This window comes from Leptonychotes weddellii, chromosome 1, assembly GCF_054177405.1.
Source record: "Leptonychotes weddellii isolate Sample4059 chromosome 1, ASM5417740v2, whole genome shotgun sequence".
NCBI classification, from domain to species: domain Eukaryota; kingdom Metazoa; phylum Chordata; class Mammalia; order Carnivora; family Phocidae; genus Leptonychotes; species Leptonychotes weddellii.
In genome coordinates, this window is record NC_138369.1 from 139,715,622 (window position 1) to 139,743,620 (window position 27,999).

Genomic DNA, 27,999 nt, shown 5'->3' on the forward strand with positions numbered 1-27,999 from the left:
ATTTTACCCAGCTTGTCATTGGGGACTTGGGATGCCTGTCTTTTTTTTTTTTCCCCCTCACAAACATTGTCTTTAATAGATAAGCTTAACATTGGTGGCAAATTTTAATAGAATAGAAAAGCTTCACATATATTGTTTATACATATATATAAGTATATATATAATTTTTTTTAAGATTTTATTTATTTACTTGTCAGAGAGAGAAGCACAAGCAGGGGGAGTGGCAGAGAGAGAGGGAGAAGCAGACTCCCCGCGGAGCAGAGAGCCCGATGCAGGACTCGATCCCAGGACCCTGGGACCATGACCTGAGCCAAAGGCAGATGCTTAACCAACTGAGCCACCCAGGTGTCCCTGTTTATATTTAAAGTTTATTTATCTTTCTGAAGAGAGAAGCTCTAAAACTAACATGCACTGAGGAGGCAGGCCAGCTCTGACGCCCGGAGGACCAGGGACCTGCTCCCCTGTACACTATCCAGGTGGAGGGGAACGGTGAACCAAGGCCCTTGCCTGCTCTTCCCAGCAGAGAGAGTTCCAGTAGCTCTCCCACCATTGGTGGAGTTCTAAGGCTGGATCTTTTCTATTCTAGTTGCCCTTTTAAACCATGGCTTTTGTCTGTGCCCCAAGGCAGACAAAGCTGCTCACGGTCCCTCAGAACTATCCCTCCCACAGCAGTTCCTACAGGGCCCTTCGTTAGCACGTCTTTATTTTTCTTGCTCTTCTATCTTTAGTTGTGCAGAAGCTGCTCAGTCAGCCCTCAGTTCTTCAGGAGGAATTGCTCTATAAATAGGTGTAGATTTGGTGTGTCCGTGGAGGAGGTGAGTTCAGTGTCTTCTCACGTTGCCGTCTTGGACTGGAACTCTCTCCTCAACTTTTGAAACTTTGGGGATAGGTAGCCTATTGGCATAAAACTGAAATTTCTGGGCAGTGAGTTCGCATCATTTCTGACTCCCTCTTCAGCTTCCAACCTCCTGAGTCCAGAGACAGAAGAAGGCAGGACGATTATAAATATGAAGTCCCTGAAAGATCTAAACATGCTCAAAATGAAGTTTTCCTCCTCACACTGAGCACTTAACATAAAAAGCCAGCATGCAAGCATATCTTATTCAGTGTTAGTAAACAGATGGCAAAGGGTTCATGCTCTGAAAAAAAGATGCCAGAACAAGTTTCTTCATTAAGATGAGCTCATTCACAACTTTATATGTTTACTTCTTTCCACCCAGAACATCTTGGTCTTTCCTATAAACTGATATTTTGTGTTTAATTATTTCTAAATACCATAGAGTTAAATATAAATATAACTCCCCTTCTGGGAGCATCAAGTATATTTGAAGTTTGGGAGATGACGCTTTGGTTTTTTGCAGTCAGTGAAGGCCTTAGACGTTAGAAAAATTAATAGAATACTGTTATCCCGTGTTGGCCAATCTCATATTTAAACTGTGCCTATAGAAGTCCACAAAGTTAAAACATCTTTGTGTTTTGTATTGCCCATGAAAATCCTGATGTTCTTGTCCATCATAGAACCACTGGTGTTGCAGATGAGCCAGAGCTGAGTATCGAAGTCAGTAACACATCCAAGTCTGAACAGACCCACACAGCTGGCTTTTGCTTTTTAATGAAGTTTCACCTAACAAAACAGTGATTGTTTTTGTTTGCTCACTTGCTTTGATTTTAGCTTTTGTGTTTTTTTCTCCTTTGTTTACTCCCATGAAAACATTGCTTCCCACAAACCATTTCAACCTCCTACCATAACCAAACTCAAGCATTTTCCTGTGCACACTTCTACTTCTCATAGCAGAGGGCTTCTCAGTAACACCAAAATGGCAAAAATTCTGGGTTTTATGATTTTAGTGTCATTCTGCACTTACTATTTACACATCTAATATTTTTTTAATTACAACTTTATAAAAGGACATAGGTTAATGGTTAAAAAGAGGGAGCTTAAATCTACAGATTGGATCCCTATCAAAATACAGCATTTTTCACAGAACTAGAATAAATAATCCTAAAATTTGTATGGAACCACAAGAGATCCCAAATAGCCAAAGCAGTCTTGAAAAAGATGAACAAAACTGGAGGTATCACAATTGCAGATTTCAAGATATACTACAAAACTGTAGTGATCAAAAGAGTATGGTACTAGCACAAAAATAGACACGTAGATCAATGGGACAGGATAGAGGACCCAAAAATAAGCCCACACTTTTATGGTCAATTAATCTACAGCAAAAGAGGCAAGAATATACAATGGGAAGGAAAAAGACAGTCTCTTCAACAAATGGTGCTAGAAAAACTGGACATTCATGCAAAAGAATGAAACTGAACCACTGTCTTCTTACACCATACACAAAAATAAATTCGAAATAGATTAAAGACCTAAATGTGAGACCTAAAACCATAAAACTTCTAGAAGAAAACATAAGCTGTGATCTCTTTGACATCAGCCTTAGCAACATTAGATATGTCTCTTTGATCAAGGGAAACAAAAGCAAAAATAAACTAATGGGGCTACACCAAAATAAAAAGTTTCTGCACATCAAATGAAACCATCAACAGAACAAAAAGACAACTTACTGAATGGAAGAAGATATTTACAAATGATTTATCCAATAAGGAATTTTATCTGAAGTATATAAAGAACCTATATAACCCAACACCAAAAAAACACACACAAATAATCCAATTTAAAAATAGGCAGAAGACATGAACAGACATTTTTCCAAAGAAGACATCCGGATGGCCAACAGACACCTGAAAAGATGCTCAACATCAATCATCATCAGGGAAATGCAAATCAAAACCACAATAAGATACCTGTCATACCTGTCAGAATGGCTAAAATCAAAAAAGCAAGATATAACAAGTGTCCAACAAGGATATGGAGAAAAAAGAACCCTCATGCACTGCTGGTGGGAATGCAAACTAGTGCAGCTGTTGTGGAAAACAGTATGGAGATTCCTCAAAAAATTAAAAAATAGAATTACCATATAATCCAGTAATTTCTACTGGGTATTTATCCCCCAAAAATGAAAACACTAATTCAAAAAGATATATGTACCCCTATGTTTCTTGCAGCATTATTTATAATAACCAAATTATGGAAGCCGCCCAAGTGTCTATAGGTAGATGAATGAATAAAGAAGATGTGGGGGCTGTGCATGTGTGTGTGTGTGTGTGTGTGTGTGTGTGTGATAGAATATTACTTAGGGGTGCCTGGGTGGCTCAGTCCTTTAAGCGGCTGACTCTGGTTTCGGCTCAGGTCATGATCTCAGGGTGGTGAGATGGAGCCCCACATCCTGTGCCTCAGGATTCTCTCTTTCTCTTTCCCTCTGTCCCTCCCCCTTTACACTCTCTCTCTCTCTCTCAAATAGGTAAATAAGTCTTTAAAAAAAATACTACTCAGCCATAAAAAAGAATGAAATCCTGCCATTTGCAACAACATGGATGGATCTAGAGGGTATACTGCTAAGTGAAATAAGTCAGTCAGAGAAAGACAAATACCATATGATTTCACTCATATGTGGAATTTAAGGAACAAAGCAGACGAACAAAGAAAAAGAGATTAAAAAAAAAAGGCTTTTAAATACAGAAAATAAACTCGTGGTTGCCCGAGGGGAGGTGGTGGGGTGATGGGTGAAATAGGTGATGGGGAGTAAGAGTACACTTACAATGAGCACTGAGTAATGTACAGAATTGTTGAATCATGTTGTACACCTGGAACTAGTATAACACTGTATGTTAGTTATACTTGAGTAGAAATTTTTTAAAAAGAGGGAGCTTAAGCGTGAAAAGAGAAAAATGTGAAAGACACTGAGGGAAATGTAAAAGGCTGCATCACCTGGGATGAGCCCATCACCATGGTTTCTGTGAGACTCCCCGCAGTGAACTAGACAGAACGAAGATATTAGCATGACCCAATAGAGAATCATCGACAAACAGCAGTAGACAACCTAAAAACAAATGTTGTGCTTAGATACTTCTTTAAAGTATCAGCTTACTATAGCGGAGATGCAAAGAAGTCTCAACCTCCTTGTCTCTTTTGAAAGATATTCTTGGGCACTCCATGAAAGTAACACCCTTTCTGCCAGACATTCATATTTTGAAGGAAAATCCCTGTATTATATTTCAGTTAAGAAGATAAGTTTTGGGGGCACCTGGGTGGCTCAGTCAGTTAAGCGTCTGCCCCTTCAGCTCAGGTCATGATCCCAGGGTCCTGGGATTGAGCCCCGCATCGGGCTCCCTGCTCAGCGGGGAGTCTGCTTCTCCCTCTGCCTCTGCCCCCCCCCGTGCCCCGTGTTCATGCTCTCTCTCGCTCTCTCTCCCTCCCTCAAATAAATAAATAAAATCCTTTTAAAAAAAGAAGACACGTTTTGGGCGCCTGGGTGGCTCAGTCGGTTAAGCACATGACTTTTGGTTTTGGCTCACGTCACGATCTCAGGGTCATGAGACCGAGCCCCAAGTTGAGCTCCATGCTGGGCGTGGAGCCTGCTTAAGACTCTCCCTGCCCCTCTCCCTCTGACCCTCCCCCTGCTCACACTCACACTCTCTCTCTCCCCCCCAAAAAGAAGAAGAAAAGTTATAACTGAAACCAGTACAATGAACCCCTCTCCACCCACGATCTGAGGGACTCTGGGCAAATCATTTGATTTCTCAAATGCCTCCCTTTTGTTATTTTAAAATGGTGATCGTAGTACCCACCTCATAGGGCTGTTGAAAAATTAGAAGAGTAAATTCCTGTAAAGAACTTAAAAGGTGTCTGACATACAGTAAGTTTTCAGTAAACACTAGCCGGTAGTAGTAGGAGTCGTACTAGAGCCGTAGGAGCCGTAGGAGCCGTAGGAGCCGTCATCGTCGTAGTAACAACAACGGGAGCACGAGTCACGGCGGCAGCACCAGCGGTGGCAGGAATAGCACGTGGGACTCGTTAGAGTCAGTAGTCGCAGTAGCAGAAGCAGCAACCAAAGCTCTGTGCTGTGACTATGGCCAAATCTGTCCTAGGTCAAGGAGCCAAACTGTACACAACAGCTCCACATGACGCTGCTATTGCGCACAAAGAAAATGTAATATCGCCTACTTAAGAGTCTGCGAATAACCTGCTTCTTTGCCTTGAAGTTGGATGAAAAGCTCAGAGGGCGTTGACACCATGTTACATATTTATGGGTGAGCCCAAGAACGGCCAAGGAACATCTGTGTTCTTGAAGTGATAAGAACTAGATCAGGGCGCCTGGGTGGCTCAGTCGTTAAGCGGCTGCCTTCGGCTCAGGTCGCGATCCCAGAGTCCTGGGATCGAGCCCTGCATCGGGCTCCCTGCTCCGCGGGAAGCCTGCTTCTCCCTCTCCCACTCCGCCTGCTTGTGTTCCCTCTCTCGCTGTGTCTCTCTCTGTCAAAATAAATAAATAAAATCTTTTAAAAAAAAAAGAACTAGATCAAGGAATCCCCAGGCCTGGGGACAGTGCCAGGGAGTCCGCATTCTGAAGGCCTGGGAACAGCCTTGCCCACCAGGAACACCGTGTTAGCCAAAGGCCTTGCCGTCCAGCTGGGCCCACTCTTGGCTACGCTACCCAAAGGAGGAAGGAAATTGCGTCTCTAAGGCCATCTTTCATCATCTGGCTAAATATTTTGAACTCAGGATTTAATTCTTTTTCTTCATGAAGAAAAGGAATGGACACACCAAGAGTAAAAACCATGATAAAGCCTACAGATTGGCTTGTTTTTAATGTTTTTACTACTCACCAGTGGGAGGAAGTTTAAGAGCTGGATGAAGAGAGTTGGCTGTGACAAATGATGAACTGTTGGAGGCTTTTGGTTCCATTCCACGTGTTACGTACTGGAGCACGAATGTAAGCTATAGCGAGGTGTATTTTCTGTGAAGAAATGGAAATATATTTACAGTGAGGCTATTATAGAATATCCTCAGTTATGTGTCTTCCCTGAAAATATATTTCCCTGCAACAGTGTGAGACTGACCGGTTAACTCACAGACTTTTTTTTTGCCTGTAATGTAGTACAAGCAACCTCACCTCAGAAGAAAGATCCAGTACTGAAATTCCCACCAGCCTGACAATATCCCAGATCCCAGATCCTTGACAAAGCTCAGGAGGCAGTGAAGAAATATTCTCCTGCATCTCCACAGACGGAGTGTGGCTCCTGGAAACATTGCAGCATTAAGTCAGTCAGAGAAATGGCCTAGATAAGCTGCTTGTTTGTGGTTTCTCCTCTCCTTGTTCAGCTCTGCCTAATCCTCAGAGGTGGATAAACTCAGTGAGGAGCATCTTGTCTGATAACCAAGGAGATGGTCCGGAGATATTTTTCTCTGATATTTGTGCTGGCCTGGCTCCAGATGACACCACCAGACTCAGGAATGAGTTCGCTCCCTGTGCTGCCACAAGGACTACCTCAATGAAAATGTTTGAGGAACATTATCTTATTCAGTTTTTCTCTCCCTGCCAAGAGGCATTTGGCAACAGATCCAGAAATCTCTCTCAAAATATCTCATATTCTTCCATATCCTTAGCTCAGTTGTCATCATTCATCGCTCCGAGGAGTGCAGTAATGTCCTGCCTATCTGGGCTCATCCGGCCGATAGTCAGGGTACTGCTAAATGCTATTTTAAACACCTCCAAATTACAGTGCTTTCATCAGAGAAGTTTATTTCTATGTTTCCATTCAGTGGCGGCCTTCCTCCAAGTGATTTTAGGACCTCTGCCCCTTTGTTCTTGCGATTCTGCAATCCCTTCAGGCAGGAACCAGAAGATTTTTTTCTCTGTAAGGTGCCAAAGAGCAAATATGTTAGACGTCTCTGTCGCAACTTCTCAACTCTTCCGCCATAGCCAAAGGCAGCCATAGAAGAACCCAAAGACTGTGGCTGTGTTTTGATAGAAATTTATATATGAATACTGAAATTGGAATTTCATGTAATTTTTACCTGTCATGAAATCTTCTTTTGATTTCTTTCCCCAACCGTTTATTTTAGTATATGTGCTACCGAAGCGAGCACAACCATTTAAAAATTTTAAAACCATTCTGACTTCAAGGGCCGTACAAAAACAAGTGGCAGGCTAGATTTGGCCCCCAGGTCAAGTTTGGTGAGTCTTGTATTATTAGGGTAGAAAGAAAGTCGAGTTTAAAATGCTGTGGCCTTGGGCGCCTGGGTGGCTCAGTCGGTTAAGCGACTGCCTTCGGCTCAGGTCATGATCCTGGAGTCCCTGGATCGAGTCCCGCGTCGGGCTCCCTGCTCGGCGGGGGGTCTGCTTCTCCCCCTGACCCTCCTCCCTCTCATGCTCTCTGTCTCTCTTGCAAATAAATAAAATCTTAAAAAAAAAAAAAAAAAAAAATTTAAAATGCTGTGGCCTTATGATTCAAGCTACTTAGAGTTGTGTTGTTTTGTTCCGGCAGCTGGACGTAAAGCGTTGGCCTTTTTGTGTTTCTTTCCAACAGGCTCTGGAAACACGGCGGTGTCACATCCCATTGCTGCCGGCACCCCTGAAGGAAACAATTACGGGGCAATAGGTATTTCCTACAATGAGTCCATTCACTGAAGGATTTCCTAATTCTCCAGAGAATAGGATACAAAGGGCCCTCCAGCCACTACTGACCAAGAGTGGGCAAGGCAGTCATCATGCGAGACTGTCTTTTCTTGATGACATGAATCGGTTGGGTGATCTGGAAGGCTCCTTCCAGCTCTAACTCTCTCCAGTTTTGTTCTTCTGTGCCGGCCACACGTGAGCCGAATTCCCTACTGTGGGAAACATCCCGTGGGGATGTTTTCATACCCGGCCTGAGTTTGGGGCATGAACAGTGTGTCAGAGTCAACGTCAGGGAGCCTGACGTCAACTGACGAGCTGTTTCATTCTCAGGTTTTGGTGGAGTAAGGGCGATCAGAAGACTAAGGCTCTGCTGCAGGTGAATGTGGCTGTAGCCTGTATCAGTCATTCGTTCTGGCTATAACTTCATAGCTGACCCTAGTCATTCACATGGCAACGCCCCAGTGTTCATTGCGTGGCCTGAAGGAGACAGTTCCTGTGGGTCTACGAATGGTGCGCTTAAAATGTCAGGGCAGAGGGGCGGGGAGTCCTTATTCCTGCTCGGGTGGTGCTGTAACGTTGAGAAGCATGTGGGTTTCATGCAGGCTACTTATTTCTGGCTCCGTAAGAACAGGGTTTTGTTGTGGTGGGTTTTTTGGGGTTTTTTTTAACACTCTGAACAGAAGAAATAAAGCGGAAGGTAGGCTCAGCTCATGTGCTCATCAAGCTGCGCAAATTCCCATCTGCTCGGGGAAACGTTCACGAGAACACAAGGACTCTTCTCCCAGAGAGTGTTGTTCTCATTATATAATCATAGATACGGCATGTGGGGGATTTCGGTGTACAAATACTTTCTCCACGAGCAATGTCTAGCTGCTGGATATGTGTGTGCTTACACGGATATGTGGTAGATGCTATACAAAACTGTGCATGTATATGTTTATATATTTATGTTCATATTTTAAAATATGAAACATGACATATAAGCATAATCTTATTTTTTGCATCCAGATACTTTATCAGAGCAGATGCCTTTATGTTCTTAATGTGTATTTGGCCCTAGAGATAGACAATTAGAAGTCCACTGAGGAGGAATTGAGAGAAAGCACATGTATTGTGGGTAAGGAGTTCATTTTTACCAGCACATCTGCAAGAATGAGTCAGCACTGTGCTTTTTTGCAGAGAGGAATGGGCTGCATGGGTCCATCCTAGCTCTGGAAGGCAGCTGAGTTTTCTCTGTTTCAGAGGGGTCAAGTTCCAGTCCTGGCAGGCAGATGTCCTCCCCCAATAGTGGGCAGACGTTCCAGTCAGACACAGACAGCTCCGTGGAGGAGAGTGACTTCGACACCTTGCCAGACATTGAGAGTGATAAGAACATCATCCGGACCAAGGTATCTCTGCTTGGCCAAACTCTGGGCAAGGGCAGAAAGTTCAACAGTCAAATACACCTTCAGCAAGCCTCAGTTTCCTTTATTTTTTCCTTTCAAGGGAAAACCAAACTTCCCTGAGGGCTTTTGAGATAAAACATAAGTACAGACTATAAACAATACTCTGCTAATTAGCATTTCTTTCTGGAGGAAGAAAGTGAGAGCATTTAGGAGAACAGAGCATTTTATTCCAGGTCCTCGGGGTCTGGGGGAGCCTGGCTGGCTCAGCCAGAAGAACATGCTACTCTTGATCTCTGAGTTGTAAGTTCAAGCCCCATGTTGGGTGTAGAGATTACTTACATAAATAAAACTTTAAACAACAACAACAGCAACAACGACACCACCACTCAGGGTCTGAAGTGGCTGACTGAGGACCATAAAGGAGGAAGGGATCCAGCAAATGGAAGAAAAGATTCACTGAGGGGTATACCTGGGAAAACTCCTGGTTCTGCACATAACATCCTTCAGGAATAAAACTCATTTCTTTCTGGCATATATTTATTTTATTGTGTTGTAGCCAGTAAGAGAGATGAAAGTAGATTGCCCAGTTTCAATCCTGTCATTCGAGAACCACACACTGGACATCTCTGAAAACTGAAAACCAGTTCCTGAGATATATGAAGCATTTGAGACTCCCAGTAGTTTTTCCGCATCAGCCGATTCTTACTATTTCAGAGAAAATACTAGGATTTTTACTGAGGTATTGTGAAAAAAAAAAATTGAAAGAAAAGTTTTATTAAATGTTTTTAATCCCTAGCGAGGTATTGGATTGAAATTTTGTAAAGCTCTCCTTTGTATCTTCTGCCAAAAAAGCCAAGTACAGTTTTGCATTCTCTTTTTATTTGGTATCCTAGGTGTTCCTTTTCCTGTCAGATCTGTCCCGGAAGGACCGGAGAATTATCAGCAAAAAATATAAGATTTATTTTTGGTGAGTAGATGATTGCTAGGACCACAGTTCCCTTGAATAAAATGAAAGTTTTCTTAGTAAAAGCCACAATCACTTATGGCACCAGCTTCTGTATAATGAGGCAACGGTGTAGATGTTCCGAGAATTCATGCCACATTCCATAAGAAAAACAAAAATAAACTATAAAAGGCAACCAGCCCTAAACTAAATATATACAAAGTAAAAACGAGAATGATGGTAGACTCCCACATGTCTAGGGAGCACACCAAATCCATTTCCAGAAAGACAACATAACAATAACCTGTCACTACCTCCCATGAGACACACTAAACTGGAGCCTTTATGTTCTTAATATGTATTCTGTCTTCTCACCCAGCCTGGATCTTAGAAGAGCCAGTGATTTCGGGGACTAGAGGTCTACAGCATCTCAGAGTAGCTGGAAACCACCCTGAGAGGAGATGGTACCCCAGCCAGTGATAAATTGCCCTGTGGTGGTCAAGCACCTCCAGATGCATCCTCTCTCCAACCCGAGAGGCTGAGCCGCCTGGCAAGAGACACCCCCCCACCCCCCACCCTGCACCCTGCACCACCCCCAGAAACCCCAAGCTGATGCTGTGATAGCTCTTCCATTCTTTTCTCTGGAAGGACGCCCTTTTACTTGGGTACAGACGGTCAAGGGAAGCAAGGGACAGTGGGGAATTTCATAGTGGGACCATCATTTTGGAACTAAGAGGTATCTAAGAGAGCCACATCCCTTCATGCGATCCATCTCCCATTACTTACACTCTGATCACTTTCAATCAGACAACATCCTCATCCATAATTTGGGTAAAGCAGAAGCAAGTGTTATTTATAGTTTTACCAATGATTGTAGTTGTGGAACTCTGGAGAGACAGGAACTCTATTAATCAGTTTCTAATTACTTTTACAAGTTAACTAGGGAGTTATGGGGTGGAAGGATTCTTTTTTTAAAAATTGAGCAAAGATTCCATTGGTAATTTGGAAAACTATTTCCTGTTCTTTCTGCCTGCTTAGGAACATCGTCACCATTGCTGTGTTTTATGCACTGCCTGTGATCCAGCTGGTCATCACCTACCAGATAGTAAGTATTACCCAGAAGCCCAGAATCCCAGCTTTCATACTGCAGGGAGAGATCTTTGCTATGACTTACAGAGAAAAGTATATATCACTTGAGCTCAGTCCAAGTATGAATTTCCCCCTTCAGTTCCAATTGGACTTGTCCATTGCTTCATCTTTGATGGACCTTTATATCCAGTTCCCAACTGTTTTATCACAGAAGGGCTTGGGACCTCTTATATTATTTTGTCACCCAATTTGAAGGTATTGCCTTATGCTCATTCAGTCATAATATCTATCAACTATATCTGCCATTTACCAGGCTGAACTTCTGATTATCAAGGGGTAATGGATGGAGTAAATAAAGTTCCAGACCAAAACAAAGAAACCTGGTGTGTAATTTAGCCTGTGCCCTCTCGTTGAGGGTAAATATTTTTTATAAAACTAAAAACAGCTTTACAAAACCAATAAGATACTCAAATTTAAAAAAAATATAAAATAAGAACTAAAAGTAAAAAAAATAAATAAATAAAGATAATAATTAAAGCATCTTGAGAATCCTCATTACTCCTTCATAGAACCTTGGGGTCCAGATCACTTAAGGACCATCTCTAGCATTTATTACATACAGAAAGCCTACTTAAAAAGGATGAGGCTGGGGCGCCTGGGTGGCTCAGTTGTTAAGCAACTGCCTTCGGCTCAGGTCATGGTCCCAGGGTCCTGGGATCGAGTCCCATATCGGGCTCTCTGCTCCGCGGGAAGCCTGCTTCTCCCTCTCCCACTCCCCCTGCTTGTGTTCCCTCTCTCACTGTGTCTCTCTCTGTCAAATAAATAAATAAAATCTTTCAAAAAAAAAAAAAAGGATGAGGCTGGGGGCACCTCGATGGCTCAGTCGTTAAGCATCTGCCTTCGGCTCAGGTCATGATCCCAGGGTCCTGGGATCGAGTCCCGCATCGGGCTCCCCGCTCCGCAGGAAGCCTGCTTCTCCTCTCCCACTCTCCCTGCTTGTGTTCCCTCTCTCTCTGTCTCTCTCTGTCTCTCTGTCAAAAAATAAATTAAAAATCTTTAAAATAAAAAATAAATAAATAAAAAGGATGAGGCTGACGGTGTTTCTAAGGCAGTGCCTCTCAAACTGCTGTGCATCAAAATCACCTGGGAAGCTTTTAAATCCTGGTGTCCACGCTGTACCCCATACCAAATTAGATCCAAGTCTCTGAGAGTAGAGCCAGGCATCAGTATTGATTAAACCCCAGTGATTCTAATGTATAGCCAAGTTTGAAAAGCAATGGTCTAATAATATTTAGCCAATTCCATACTTACTATGGGATGAGGAGAAGGACTTTTATGAGGTTTGGGCACCACTGCTTGTAATCTCAATATTCTTTGAGTACCTCAGGGCCCTGTCAGAAGATAGAGCTGGGAAGGTTCTCAATGATAGAGATGGTGATAAATATAGAAAACTGAACACACACCTCCTCATGTTGACTTGCCCCGTGGTTAGCACTTCCACGCACAGCATGGGACAGCTCCATACCCTTCCACATGCATCTCGAAAATAGAACATATCGTGACAGTCCTAATAAGCCTGTGCTATGTAAAGGGGGCAGATGATGACCTGTCCTCAGCTGAGAAGGAACACTGGTTATGTGGCAAATCACTGTGCGCAGTGCCTGCCTTTTGTGATTTCAGGCTGGGCTCAGCAGATGGGGAAACATGCAGCTCCTCTTCTCACTCTTGATTTTGCAGGTGGCAAACACCACGGGCAATCAGGACATATGCTACTACAACTTCCTCTGTGCCCACCCCCTGGGCGTCCTGAGGTGAGCCCCGTCCTCTGGTTGCCTGTGAGGCATTTACAGGTTCCTTTCTGGGTGATGCGATGTCAGTTTTTAAAAATACTAAAAACAACCATGGAAAACTACCCCAGTCAAGGGTAAAGAAGGATGAAATCTAGAAGTTTTGAGACCAGATGTGCTCCTCTCATTCCTGTATTCCTAAGAATAACCAGCTGAGAAGAGGGCAGGGATGTTTTTGAAAAGAGCAGGTCCCAGCTGTGATGACACTCATCCGTGAGCGTCATACGAGGGGCTCCTGTGTTAGTCCATTGAACAACCTCATAAAATAGATAGGATTATTATTACTCCCATTTTCAGATAAAGATGCTAAGGCTTAGAAAGGTAAGGACTTATTGTGGGAGGTCCCTCGACGGTTAATGCTGTCAGGACTCGAACCCGGGCCTGCTGCCTCCAAGGCCATGCTCTGCCCACCAGAACATGGTGAAGTGGAAAGAGCATTTGCCTGGTGGTTGGAGCCGGGCTTCTTGTCCCAGAAGTAAAGTAGCCTCCGTTTCCTGAAATAAAGCAGCTGGCTATGACCAGCTGACCCTTCACGGTTACAGAGCTGAATGTTGACACACATAGCATGGGTCCGGCTATGAGAGTTCCCTCTCACGGTGTAGCTGAAACTCTTGGCCAAGCTGCCCATCCTGGGAGCAGCTGTTTGCCAGGATTCATCCCATATCAGTGCCATCAGGATAAGAGAGGCTTGGGTGAGGGTTAGGGAAGCCAATCAGGCATCCCAGAGCGGAAACGGACACATCACAGGCTAGGCATCCTAAAATAAAGGAGTGAGGTTAAAGATGATCTCTCATGATTTGCCAGTCGTGAAATCTGATGATAGGGCTGGGCGGAAAACACGGAATGCTGAGAGTACTCACTCATTCATGTATTCATTCATGCATTCATTCATTCATTCTCCAAATCTCTGGGATCGCCTGGGCTCTCTCATGGTTTCCCTCTCATCTCTTAGTGCCTTCAACAACATTTTCAGTAACCTGGGCTACGTGCTCCTGGGCTTCCTCTTCCTGCTGATAGTCTTGCACCGGGACATTCTCCATCACAGAGCCCTGGAAGCCAAGGACAGTTTTGCCATGGTGAGGAGAGGGTGGGTAAATCAGATGTGGGAGCTAGGAAGGGTCATGTTCCACACAGTATCTGCAAAGGGGAGGGACATCTGGCTGGATCGTGTGGTGGTGGGTTATGTGAAAAGCTTGGGTTTCCAGATTCTATGGCTATATCACCAATTGGTGTCTTTCCACTGACCACGCTTTGTCCTCTTTCAGGAGTATGGGATTCCTAAACACTTTGGTGTTTTCTATGCAATGGGCATCGCATTGATCATGGAAGGAGTGCTCAGTGCTTGTTACCATGTCTGCCCTAATTACTCCAACTTCCAATTCGGTAATTAGAATTTCCATCAACACACAGATTTGAGTTATAGGAGTCTTGTCCTGGGGCCCTCCCCAAATGCATGCAAGAATTAAATGATATTTTATGTGAGCTAAAGTGATTTGAGGGCATCTCCTCACTGGGCATGGTTTCCACATGTTGTACCGTCTTTTCTCTCTGACCACCTTTCAGACTAGAAAAGGCTCAACATTGAATGATGATCCCATGGTTAGATCTGCAGGTGGGCAATGGGCTAAGCATTAGGCAGCAGGGCAGATAGAATCCACCAACAGACATCTGGAAAGTTCCCTTGGTATAATTTGGCCTAACTTAGCAATTAGACTGCTTTGGGTTGAAAATAATAGAAAGCCCAGTTCAACTGGATTAAACAATAAGGACAATTATCAGCTCACCTTCTGAAAATCCAAAGGTGGGAAAGGCTTGCGATTGATTCCTCAGGCCGCTCTGGCTCCGGTTCTCTTGATCCCTTGGATTGGGCTCGGCCTGTAGGCTGATTTTATCCTCAGGCTTTTAGGAAACTCATGATGGCAAGAATAGCTACAGCAGGTCCTGGCTTCCTGTCTCTACTTCATGATGTTTGGTGGATGCAGCAAGCTGGTTTCCAGGAGCCTTTATTTAAGAGCGAGGAAACTTCTTTGCCAAAAACCCTCAGAGAATGTTCTTCCACACCTAGGTAGTTTAAATGTCACGAGCCCATTCCAGAATTTTTCCCTAGGTGCTGGTTAGCTCGAGCCTGGGTTGGTACAGCAATCACGGTGGCAAAGGAGGGGCATTATCTTAAACCAGTGAGACCCATCCATGGAACCAGGGGTTGGAGTAGCTTTGCTGAAACAAATAGGCTGGAAAGGCATGCATTTCTGAATTGAAAATGGGGCTAAGATATTTGAGTTAGTACTGATATGCTGTCGGGAAGGAGGAAGGGAAGAGCTGTTGCTAGTAGTAGGCAATTAACCGTGACCCCCACACACAAGGATACGAATTTTAAAAACAGCCGTTTTCATGTTTGTGTTCCAGCCTCTGTCTGTGAACCCAGAACACCACAGAAATTCTCTGTCACATTTAATTTTTTTTAATTAGAAACATTTTTAGTAGAAAAAAACTACAGAGAACAGTATCAGTCACCACTCAGAACAAATGCCAGCATTTAAAAATATTTGCCTTAAATCGACCTTTTAGGAACTAAGATGCTGTGATAAAGTTGAGGTTCTTTGAACTGCTTTCCAAACTTATTCCCCTCCCTCCTTCCCCAGAGGCAACAGCTATGACTAATTCGATATTTATCAGTCCTGTTTGTTTTTATAATTTTACTACGTCTGTAGTAAATTAATATTTACTTATCACACTATGTTCTGTAACTTCTTTTTTCATCCAACAATATGTTTTCAAGATTTATCAATATTGAATCAAGGACATCCGGTTCACTCATTTTTAAGGACTGTCATCTTCTGTAATAAAAATATGTACTCTACATTTATCAGTTCCCCCGTGGAACACCATGCAGTTGTCGCTGGCACGTTGCTGTTGCAGATGGGGCCACAGGGAACACGTGGGAGAGGTTCCCTGGGACACCTAGACCTAGAATTTTGGAGTCACCTGGGTCATGCATCTTCCATTTTGCCAAAAACATCCCAGTTTCTACAGAGTATTAATTTCTACTCCCACCAGCTGCCTGAGAGTTCCCATTTCCCTACATCATCACGAACGTGTTATTGTCCGACATTTAAATGTTTTGCTACATTCTTGAGTAATATGGACTTTGCCTTGTTGTTTTAATTTGCATTTCCATGCAGCTCTCATGCAGCTACGCCCCATTTAATTTCTAGCTGTCTTCCATCCCTCGGCTGTAAAGCTATGTATGAGCAGCAATCAATGTGGTTCTATTTCGGGACGCTGATAAGGACCTTCGACACCCACCTAGGATTCTTTGTATTGTCCCAGCGCCCTAATCGTTATCAGTATGGACTCCTGTTATAGCTGCTGAACACATTTAAACACAAATTTCCCTGCAAGTGGGGACAGTCAATTATTTATCATGTGATCAGATACCTGGCTTTGGTGAACTAGGAGCAGCATCGGAGGGGTTTAGAAGTGGAGTGTATAGGGTCTGGCTAGAGAACGTGCCCATGGAGGCTGTCATGTTGGAGGTCTCCACATAGTCTGAGGGCAGCAAATACTCCAGGGCCTGAAGGCAGGGGCTTCCCAAGCTCAAGAGAAACTCTGTCGCCTGCTGGATCCTGACTGTTTGGGCTCCTCCCATGTGCCCTCAGACACCTCCTTCATGTACATGATCGCCGGCCTCTGCATGCTGAAGCTCTACCAGACCCGTCACCCGGACATCAATGCCAGTGCCTACGCCGCCTACGCCTCCTTCGCGGCCGTCATCACGCTCACTGTCCTCGGAGTGGTTCGTGTCCCCCGCCCCCCCACAGCCTTCAGACCCGTTTTCCAAGCGCGCCCCCTGGGGAGGTTTTCCCTTGTTTGTCTGCTGGACCTCAGGGGAACAGGTCTGAATGAATCACAGTCCTCGGTTCCTGATAGGCAGCCACTGTGGGTCACTTTGTGGCATTTTATTGACTTAATGAGCTAGTTATCTCTAATAATGGAAGAGGCACCTGTAGAGCGCGTGCTGCAGAGTGTCTCGGTCAAGCTGGGACCTGACTCACGTGAGATCGGCGCAGGGATGTACAAGCTGATTGGAGAGACAGACTGAGTAGACGCCACTCGCGGAATGTGCAGGGACACGTGTGGGTTGGGTGCAGTTGTTTGAGGAGCGTTTGCCCCCAGCTCTAGACCTGTTGCCCCTTCACTGTTGCTGTTCGGTGCCTCCCCCGTCTCTTCCCTCTCCCGCTGTCATTTGGCCAGGCGGCCGTTCTTTTTCGTGCAGTAAGATTCTGGTGAGCTCACAGAAGTGAGGGGACACCACAATGCATGCACAGCTGGGGTTTTGACTCCAGATGCATACACGAGAGACAGAATGATTTTCGTGAGTTCTGTGGGGCGCACCCCAGATGAAGATAACTTCCATCTTTACTCCTAGGTGTTTGGAAAAAATGACGTGTGGTTCTGGGTCATCTTCTCTGCGATCCATGTCCTGGCGTCCCTGGCCCTCAGCACCCAGATCTACTACATGGGTCGTTTCAAGATCGGTGAGTCACCTGTCACTCTACACTAAACACACTGATAAATGTACCAAGAAAGCATTGTCTTTGCTTACCCTAAACGGTAAGCTGGTCATCATGAACACGGGCTCTGAATTCTGGGTTTAATAACTTCTCCTGTATAGGATCACAATGAGCTGTTGCCACTAGTTCTCTTTTCAACTGAGAAGTAGGCTTGCCATACCTCAGACTGAGGCCGACCTCCAGCTCCAAGTCCCAGTGCTTTATAACTCATAGCACTCTGAAAGTGTGTTTGAAGAATGGTGTGCTCATCAAGCCACTCATTGCACCTACAGAAATCGTTTTCCATTTGTACCTTCTAAAAGGAGCATTTCTCTGAGCAGGCTAAATGGTTATCAAGAATGAATTATATATGGTTTTCAAACTCTGGGACTGGGACGAATGTTTTGAGACTTACCATTCTCAACAGATGGGACACCTGCTGAACTCCCCCCAACAATGTACACACATCACGTTAGAGCACTGACTGCCCCATGGAAGTCAGCTTCTGATCTGCTGCCATCAGTTGTTATATGTGGGAACAGATTTGAGTCATTGTAGAGCATTTAAATTTCCCCAGTCCTTTTACGGGACCAGGAAGTCTGACTTAAATATTCTTCTGTATATTTCAAGAAAAATAATTATATATAAACATAGTCCCATCCCTAATATTTGCAGAGCCCAAAGCAAGATTGTAAATACAAGCCCACATATCATGTGTAAAAATTTTAAAGTTGTAAAGCAGACTAAAAAAAAAACTATTAAATACATGAAAGAAGGAAGGAAGGAAGACCAACAAACTGATAAATATAATATGCCTTCATTATAGCCTAGAAGGTGCAGGTTCAAATTCAACATTGTCAGTTCCTCAAGAACACTCCAGAACATAGCTGGTCCCCAGCCCCTACCAGTCTTTTCTTTCCACTCTGGCTCTGTCCTGCATCTTGAGGGCTCTCACAGGTATGTACATGAACATTCTTGCCCAACATCCAGGTAGCCGCTCTTTGCCCCTAGAGGTGCTCACTCTTGCAGCACCATCTGCCCTCAGGAAGGTCGATGGAGGAAGGGGGCTACGTAGGCTCTGTGAATGGACTCAAGTCCATCTGGGCAGGGAATTCTGGGGTCTGGGAATTCAGAATGTGGCCCAGAAGGAGAAGGAGTAGTTCCCTTGCCTGGCAGACCCTTCACTCACTGGGGAGCGAGGGCCTTTAAAATATGGCCAGGTCTAAGAATGATTCTACATAAACAAGTAGCTTTAAGGTTAGAAAGCTGAATAAAACAATTTTGGCAGTTTAGTTTTCCCCTTGGGCTCAGTCAGTAGATTTGTCCTTGGCGTTAACATACCCAATGTATCTTCAAGTTGCCCAGTGGAAGCATCGCTAACTGGTTGTATAGAGCATTTTGGTTGGGGGCTCTGGTCACGCCCCAACCTCTAGACTCAAAGGTGAGTGAAGTCATACAGAGTCAACTTTGAAAAGGAAAGTAATCTGAAGCACAGTTGTTCTGGCTGCTCCTGGGTTCTCCCAGAGTTGGAAAAACAAACTTGAATACAGATAAATGAAACGGTAGTGACCATGATTAATACATAGGGAGCTTTTAGTATATTTGTACCACTTTTGCCCCATACGATTTTGCCATACTGTATTAGTTTACCTTCTTAAAAAGGAGAAATGTAATGTATTATATTATGACCATGTGGTAGTCTGGAGGCTCTCACCAAGAAAAAGATGTCACACACAAAGATGGAAGATTTAATCACAAAGGGACCATTCATTAGACAAGGTTGGGGTAGAGGAGAGTGAATGAGGTAGCCTGGCAACCTGGGGTCAGGAGGAGGAGAGCCCAAAGAACAGGGAGGGAGTGGTTACCAAAATGTGGAAGGACAGGAAGTCACTCTGAAAGAAACAGTGACCTTTAGTTGACAGACAAGGGCCAGTCTGAGGCAACCTCACAGGGAGGGCTCCAGGTGGATGAATACTCCACGCTCGCTCTCCTTCCTGAGCCCCTCCAGTCTCCTGCTGGGGTTTCCCATTGTCCAAATCCATAGAGAGGGAGCAAATCCACTTACAGGGTCCTGCAGTCTGCCTCCCGGGGGCCACAGTGCAGGACAGAGGCGTAGCCAAGGTAAATGCAGGACAGCCAGTGCACAGCATCACTGAGTATGTTCAGTTTCTCTACCCAGGGAGTCTTCCTCAAGTGGTCACAGATTTACCAGCGTCTAAAGGAAAATATGCCGTTCTATGGTGACAATGGTCACAACTAAACTTAGTCCAAAGACAGGAAGTTGGGTGGTGGACAGTGGCTCAGCCAACATCAGCCTCTCTCTGCCCATTTTATAAGCTGCTTCTGCTTTCTAGAATGACATACACCCTTCTCTGTGGCCCTCAGGCCACACCTGAAAAGGAACGTGGACACAGGAAAGACAGCAGCGATGGGGCAGAGCATTTCATAAGGAGGACAGAAAGCCATAGAGCTACTTGCCCAGATCACAACTGTGCTAGCCGAACTAGCCGGAGAAAGGGACGGCAGGCATTGCTCATGAGAGAGGACGGAGTGCACGTTGCAAGTGGTGCCCAAAGGAGATGGGGACGACAGACGTCTGCTTCCCTCTTTGAGGAATAGTGGACTTGGGAATGTTTGAGCCGGGGCAGAAAGATTCTGTGTTCTCTGTGATGAGCAAACGTTATTTTTTTCTCAATTGGAAAAGAAAATGAAAGTCATCATTTTGAGAGAAAAACAAAATGACCAGGAGTTTACCTGTTTGGCTACCTTCTTATGTCATTTTCTTTTCTCATTTCTTCTCTGCTTCCCACTGATTCAGATGTGTCTGATTCAGGTAACGTTCAGCCACCCTTCCCAGGGTTCTCGGTTGTTTTCTTAACAAAGCCACCCGCCGGGCTGTCCTGCCAGGCTGCTCCCTGAATGCCCCTTCCAGCTTGGGCAGTATCAGTGGGGGGGTGGAGGGTGGCAGAGAGGGGCTCAGGGGCAGGGATACACTCCAACCCAGCCTGCCCCGCACCTCTCCTGGGCTAGTGCATGGACCCACCCCTCCCCCCTCCATCCCTCAGCATATCCGGTCTAGTGAGGTCTGGTTCCACTGACCCCAGGGGTAGACGTGAAGGGGGACAGCATTCACAACAGAGCTGGGGTCCACCCTCACGGAAATGCTTGCTTTGAGCAGACCCCAGCCTTCCAGGTGATGTGTGCAAGGGTAGACAGCTCCCAGAAAGACAGCTCCACCTGCGACCCTCACTCTGTTCATACAACAATCGTAACACTTGGTGTGTTTCATCCTGTGCTTTTGAAGGACTGCATTTAAAAATTCTTTCCGTATCTTTTTCTTGCCATCTTAACTTACATCCCTTTGATTCCAGCTTCCGCACAAGTTTAGGCTTTCTGAGCATGCTTCTTAGACTTTAGGACACTTGAGTTCAGTTCTTACTGACTTATAACCACACGGGGAAATAGAGTAGAATTTTTGCAAGCTAAGATTCCCATCCTCTATAGAGAGGACAGATGTTTTAAGGCAGCTTGAGGGGCCCCATTACCTCTCTGCTCTGAAGGAAACAGCACTGGAGTAAACTGTAAGCAAAGGGAATCTTAGCCGAAGGAGACCGCAGAAGGGCTGGTCAGCTGCCCAGATTATTGGTGAGCGCTTGTTACTGTATCCACCTCACCTGCCTTTCTGCAGGGCGATGCCTGGATCTCTCTTGCCTTACGGGACAGCCCCGGGGGCCGCAGGCTCTGTTTTTTAAGGCCAACATGTATTGCTGACCTGTTAGGTGTGCAAAGCATTAAGGTGAAGTCGACATCATCTTGGCCCTCCAAGCTTGGGCCATATGGGAGTATTTTGTATGACCTCTGACTCGGCCTTACCATGCAACTGTGTCATCGGCAGACTTGGGGATTTTCCGACGGGCCTCGATGGTGTTCTACACGGACTTCGTCCAGCAGTGCGGCCGGCCTCTGTACATGGTACGTGCATGCTCCGGTGTGCCTTGGCCTTCTCCCAGAGAGCCAGGGAACGGGAGGAGGGGCAGGCTCGGGGCAGACACTCAGGTTCCCTAAATCAAGAGAGCCAGATGGCCCAGGGTGGCTGAGGTCCAGTTAGGGGGAAGAAGCGTGTTATTTACTCTTCTCGCTCATGAAAAAGCAAGCTGGGATGGATCTATTTTTACACATGAAATGTTGCTAGTGTATACAGAGAACATATGTGTATACATAGAAAACTACTAAACAGTGACAATTGCCGTGGGGAAGGATCAAGGCAGGGCCTCCGTGTATAAAATCATCCAAAGAGGTATGATTATTTCGCTTGGGGAAGGGAAAAGAGCACCCACTCAGTAATTGTACCAAGACAGCAGGCTCAAACCAGGCCTGTCCCAAGCAAACCGGGGCACCTCTCACTCCAGTTGCTTTCAGTAAGACCTTACGCTTTCCACATTATACATTTGTTTGATTTTTATACATTGTTTGATTTTTACAGTGGGCAAGAATATTCTTTCAAAATGATGGTTATTACTTAGTGGCTGAAATACAAGTCCTAAAAATTCACCATCATTGTTTTCAGTATATTGTACATTGCTCCACGGAACAGAGGGACTGGGGCGCTGGTCCCAGCTCTATCTCGACTCACTGGCCAGTGACCTTGGGAAGGTCACATACGTCCCTTGAGTCACTGCCCCACCCTTTACAGGGTGCTGTCACCAGAACTGGTGATGCTGTTTGGGCCTGGCACACAGGAGTTCCCTAAGTACCTGCTCATAGTTTACGATCCAAGGAAGTTTACATAAAGGAATATGAGAATATTTCAGCCCTCTAGAGCTTGGGCAGGAGCTATAGGCACTAAAAATTGAAGGGATTGAGGCTGAAGGGTTTTATTCACAGGAGAACTTAAAAATCCAGTAGGACCTGTGAGTATTTTGAGAGTTAAGCATGCTTTAGCTGTGAGCCAGGAAGAGCAATTAATGTTTTGTTTACTTGCTTACATTAAGTGACGCAGGCTGTCTTTTTTTTTTTTTCTAATAGACTATTTTTTTAGAGCCACTTTTTAGGATCACAAAAAAATGGAGCAGAAAATACAGAGATTTCCCGTCAATCCCTTCCCCCACCCATGCACAGCCTCCCCCACTATCAACACCCCCAACCAGAGCTGCACATCTGTTAGTCAGTGAGCCTACATGAACACATCATAATCATCCCAAGGCCATAGTTTACAGTTCACTCTTGCCCTTGTACATTCTTTGAGTTTTGACAAATTTGTAACGACACGATTCACCACTTTAGTATCACACAAAGTAGTTTCCCTGCCCTAAAAATCCTCTGTGCTCCACTGTACTTCCCACCACATCCCCCGCCCCGATGCCTGGCAACCACTGATCCTTTTACTGTCTCCTTAGTCTTGCCTTTGCCTGAACGTCATATAGCTGGAATAATATAGAATTTAGCCTTTTCAGATTAGCTTCTTTCACTTAATAATAGGCATTTAAGATGTCTCCATGTCTTTTCATGGCTTGGTAGCTCATTACTTTTTAGCACTGAATACTACTCCAGGTTCTCGATGCATTACTACATTTTGTTTATCCATTCACCTGTGGAAGGGCAATTTGTAATTTGGCAATTACAAATAAAGCTGCTATAAAAATTTGTGTGCAGGGGTGTCTGAATGGTTCAGTCGGTTGAGCATCTGACTCTTGATCTCAGCTCAGGTCTTGATCTCACGGTCATGAGTTCGAGCCCCACATTGGGCTCTGCACTGGGCGTGGAGCCTACTTTAAAAAAAAAAATCCATGTGCAGGTTTTTGTGTGGGCCTATGTTATAAACTCCTTTGGACAAATACCTAGGAGGGCAGTTTCCCTATCATATGGCAAAAATATATTTAGTTTTCTAAGACACTGTCAAACCATCGTCCAAAGTGGCTAAACTATTTTGCATTCCCAGCAGCAATGAATGAGCATTCCTGTTGCTCCACATTGTCACTGATATCTGGTGGGGCCAACGTTTTAGCCTTTCTGATAGATGGATTCATTTTTTTTTTTTAAGAATTTATTTATTTATTTGACAGAGAGAGAGAGACAGCGAGAGAGGGAACACAAGCAGGGGGAGTGGGAGAGGGAGAAGCAGGCTTCCTGCTGAGCAGGGAGCCCGATGTGGGGCTCGATCCCAGGACCCTGGTGTCATGACCTGAGCCGAAGACAGACGCTTAACGACAGAGCCACCCAGGCACCCCAAGATGAATTTTTTTTTTAAATGAAGATATTTCCTCCAAACCGAATGCATCATCCACAAAGACAGAGAATTGCCACTTTTAAAGAGTTGACGAGGCCATGCAAATTAAAGTATAATCAGAAACCACCAGAAGTTTTAAGTTGTATGCAAATGTGCAGGACCAGATTGTGAATTAATCTCTGTCAGAGCCATTTTCCTTTGAGATGGACCTTTCCTATTTCCCCACTACCAATGTCTTTAGTGTTGAGGCTGTGTGTTTAGAGACCAGGAGCCTGGGAGCTGCAGGGCCTCCCTGGAGCCAGAGTAATGGGTAGGAAACCAGCGCCTCCCAGGTGAGTCCCAAGAGCCACCTCGTGGCCCACGAAGTAACACAACGCAGGGGAACACCAGGAGCAGAAAGCTTTTAACTACTCGGTCAGCTGCACACACCTCCAACCTGCTCACCAAGAAGTGGGCCCCAGGTGCCCAGTGACCCGCAACATTAGGGGGAAACAGTAAGAGTCCTGTTTACTCACCACATCTTCTTTAACGAAGTCACGTCTATTCAGTCCCAGGCCTTGCTTTTTGTTCTCGTGGGGGATTAGGGTCCGAGGGCAGGTGCAGCTCTCTTAGAACCATGGAAACTCTTCCACCGGGCAGTTGTTTTCCCATAATCGATGCTTCCCCTGTGGTAAGTTAAAAGAAAAGCAATGTGTGCAGCCTCTCATTTGATGTTTTCTTACCAGGACAGAATGGTGTTGCTCATCTTGGGGAATCTGTTTAACGGGTCCTTGTAAGTAGCCTTAGGAAGACACGTCTTTTCTCTTTGCTGATGTCTGTAACACTGTGGTTTCGCTTTCCTTGGCCGTCATTTTTATAAAGAAATCTGAAACTAAGGTGAGTGTAGGACTGTGCTTGCCCTAGGGACTTGAAAGAAAGGTATTTTTCCTCCTGCAAAGAATGCACTAGGAAGCCTAGTGTACCGACAGTGGCCTCTCCTCAAACGTTGAGTTCAGCTCATTGCATTGATGCATTGCGTTCATTTGCTCAACAAGACCAACATCAAATTTGTTATCTATGTCAACAGACTACATAGATAGTTAGATAATAGAGATTATGCCAGTAGGTGCACAAATGAAGCATAGTTTTAAATTCTTGTGAACTCTCCATAAACGCTACCCAGTAGACATTTCCCTTTCTTACTAAGTGTGGGTGTGGGTGTGGGTGTATGTGTGTGTGTACAAGTCTCTTTCCTATTTATTTCTTTCCCTGTAGGTCTCAATCTTCCTACGACCCCAATATCCTTCTTCTTCCTCTTTCCCTTCATTATCACCTTGGCTTTTTTTCTCCAAATGGCTTCAAAATAGAACAGTACAATAGACATATATTTTGCTATCTCTAACTATTTTATACAACCTGTTCTCAACTTTAAAATGTGAGTAAGTGAGATATTTTATTAATCCCTAAAAAAAAATCAGTAAGTTTAGTTGCTTTTATTCATGCTCTTAGCTGATGTACTATAAAGGTTAGCGACCTTTGATGGAAAGATGACTCCATACCCCTGCCCCCCTTTAAGACATGAAAGGAATGGAAGAAGAGGCACACCTTCAGGGGAAGCCAGAATCTGGTCATGAGAACTTGAATCTTATTTGGGGCATATGCTTCTGGAAAAGTCTTCCCATAGTGTTGTCACCCAGGGATGACTCCGGGTAAGGTCCACACCTGTGAAGGACCCCTCCTTTACATAGGGATACGTCAGGGTGGGTGATTCTTGGCAGTGCTCACCTGTGGTGCTCTTCTTGACCACTCTTTGAGGGCAGACCCCACAGTCCTGATGACCGTAAGACTGGGGGCTGGTAGGAGGAAAGGGACCAGCTGCTTGATGATGAGCCACCAACACCCATGTCCCCAGTGCTCACAATCACCTGGCTTGTCCCTGCCTCTCATGTAACCAAAACCAAACCCATCATCTGCTCACAAGACAAGGTGAATGGCCTCTCTTTTCTTATACAGGAGCTCCTTGGGCATCCAGGCCTGCAGGGATGAATGAGGTGTGATGACACACCAACACTGTGATGGCCTGGGAGGGGGTTACCTTCCTCTTTGTTCCTCCATCCTCAGTTTCTCCTGGACATTACAAGACAGGGAGTGATTTAATATGAACCTTGAATGTTATTTTAAAAGGAATCACTCTCATACAGTCATGAAGAAGAATGGTGTGTGTGTGTGTACACATATAGAGAGATGTCCGTATACATATGTAGGTACACACACACAGAGAATGAGAGAGAGGTAACCAAATGTGGCAAATGCTAATAATGGATGAATCTCAGTGAAAAGCTTACAAGAGTTTTGGTACATTGAAGAATTCAAATTCTGGGAGGAGGAAATTTCCTGTATTATATAGAACAAAGTTGGTTGGAATACAAAGTGAACAAAAAGAGAGTCCATTAATAACAGCTTTACATTTCAAATACTTAGGAATAAACTTTGAGAGACAGGAGGACTCTTTCTGCAGAAAATTTAATTCCCTCATTAGGAGACAAAAAGGAAAAGTTAACTGAACGAAGAGAGATGTTGTGCCCTGGGTGGGAAGATTAACTGTTGTAAAGATATTAGTTCTCAAGTTAATGCATAAATTTTGACTTAAAATTGGAATTAATAGGATTTTATTCTGAAATTATTTTCCTACTTAGCACAAAATTTCCAAAGGTCTCACAAAAGAAGATTAATGGAAGGAAGGGCAGAGGAGGACAGTGACTAGTCCAGTTTTATCCAACAGAACTTTCTGGAATGATATAAATCTTCTACACGGCATTGTCCCTTATGGTAGCTATTAGCCAAATATCATTACTAAACATTTGAAATGTGGCTAGTGTGACTGAGGCACTGAATTTTCAATTTTATTTAATTTTCATTTATTTAAATTTAATGGCCACATGTAGCTACCATATTGGGTAGTACAAGCTAGCCTAACCAGATAATCTAACATATTCTAAAATAATAACACAGTGACCCAAAATTAGCAATTAGAAACAAATTAGTGAAGCAGCATGGAGAGGATAGAAATCCAACTATGTATGTGCGTGTGTCTATATTTATTAAAAACAAGCTTTTCAAAACAAGGACATAGGAAGGGTTCTATAATAAAGAGTTTTATTGTAACTGAATAGAAATTTGGAATATGCTAAATGCTAATGCTAAACCCCAATCAAAATAAACTTTGGTATTAATTTAAAAACCATAGACAGCTAGCAAAAATTTGATAATGTGTGTCCAGCCAACTTTTGAGATAATTCTACTTCTAGTAATCTAGTCTCATGAATTAATCTTAAATGCCAAAAAAAAGAGAAAAGAAAAGCACGCTATGTCTGAAGGTATTCATTTATTCGTTGCAGTGTTCTTTAGAATAATGAAAAGCTGCAAGACATCTAGAGAGGAAAGATGATTGTGGTACATCCACTTATGGGAACTTTACAACCATCAAAAATGCCAGGTCTGAAGGAGGTGTAGTAATTTACATAGGTTAAAGTTTTTTTGAATTCCCCTCCTCCCCAAAATACAAGTGGGGAGTGAAGCAGCCAAGAATGTTACAAATCCACCTTTATGCCTACGAAGTCATTCCTCCTTACCCTCAGCGCGCTCTATGGACTGATCTATCGGCCCAGGGACTTTGCTTCCTACATGCTGGGGATCTTCATCTGTAACCTGCTGCTCTATCTGGCCTTTTACATCATCATGAAGGTAAGAGTGGGCGCTGGGGGCCCCCCACCGGCAGCCCGGGGCCCTGCACAAGCCGTACCCCAGCGTGGCGACATCTGCTTCCCACCCACAGCTTCGCAGCTCAGAGAAGCTCCTCCCGACCCCGCTCCTCTGCATCGTGGCCACTGTTGTGATGTGGGCCACCTCGCTGTACTTTTTCTTCCAGAAACCCAGCAGCTGGGAGGTAAGAAGGCAGTTTTCTTTGCAAAGAAAATGTTCTCCCTCCATCTTGCCTTTCGGACCTTCCTACCTCCCTCTCTTCGAGTGCGTGTGGCTGTTTGTCTTTGAAATGAAAGCTTTCTCTAAAAGGGATGGTATTTCCTATCCATGCATAAACGGCACGCGGTCCTCACCGTCAGGGCAGCGCCTCGTCGACGTGGGGGCCCTCCAGACGCGGCAGAATTGACCTTCACTATGTGTTGTAGGACGATCCTCCCCCCGGTGGATGTTTAACGTGTGCAAAAACCTTGATGCGTGTGTGTTCTTCTCATAATCCACATCCATAAACAGATCCCCAGCTGCCGGTGTTTATAAACCTGCGGCATAGAGAAGAGAGCTGAGGCCTAGGAAACCAGGGCTATACCCAGGAGCAAACAGGAAGCCTCAGCTCTCCACCGCCACAATCAATCAACTAGAACATTTTCATCACTCCAGAAAGCAAGCCTGCGCCCATTAGCCGTCGCTCCCCACTT

The 27,999-nt window shown here is 44.5% G+C and overlaps 1 protein-coding gene and 1 long non-coding RNA gene across 2 annotated transcripts in view; one reads left to right on the forward strand and one right to left on the reverse strand.

Annotated features, from left to right (window-relative positions):
• LOC102748946 (SID1 transmembrane family member 1) overlaps positions 1-27,999 on the forward strand; it is a 34,838-nt gene that overhangs the window by 3,094 nt on the left and 3,745 nt on the right. Inside the window, exons 2-14 of the mRNA XM_081796939.1 lie at positions 7,435-7,506; positions 8,766-8,911; positions 9,802-9,875; positions 10,890-10,956; positions 12,678-12,751; positions 13,740-13,863; positions 14,053-14,170; positions 16,447-16,583; positions 17,217-17,325; positions 21,236-21,312; positions 24,292-24,338; positions 27,184-27,289; positions 27,381-27,491. Of these exons, the coding sequence (XP_081653065.1) occupies positions 8,795-8,911; positions 9,802-9,875; positions 10,890-10,956; positions 12,678-12,751; positions 13,740-13,863; positions 14,053-14,170; positions 16,447-16,583; positions 17,217-17,325; positions 21,236-21,312; positions 24,292-24,338; positions 27,184-27,289; positions 27,381-27,491 (1,161 nt within the window). The 5' untranslated portion in view covers positions 7,435-7,506; positions 8,766-8,794. The remainder of the gene's footprint in view (positions 1-7,434; positions 7,507-8,765; positions 8,912-9,801; positions 9,876-10,889; positions 10,957-12,677; positions 12,752-13,739; positions 13,864-14,052; positions 14,171-16,446; positions 16,584-17,216; positions 17,326-21,235; positions 21,313-24,291; positions 24,339-27,183; positions 27,290-27,380; positions 27,492-27,999) is intronic.
• LOC115938772 (uncharacterized) lies at positions 73-27,999 on the reverse strand. Its single transcript, XR_014138277.1, has 4 exons — positions 27,661-27,999; positions 24,082-24,231; positions 5,731-5,861; positions 73-1,016 (listed from the first exon to the last, which is right to left on the reverse strand). It is a non-coding gene; the product is annotated as an uncharacterized LOC115938772 (long non-coding RNA).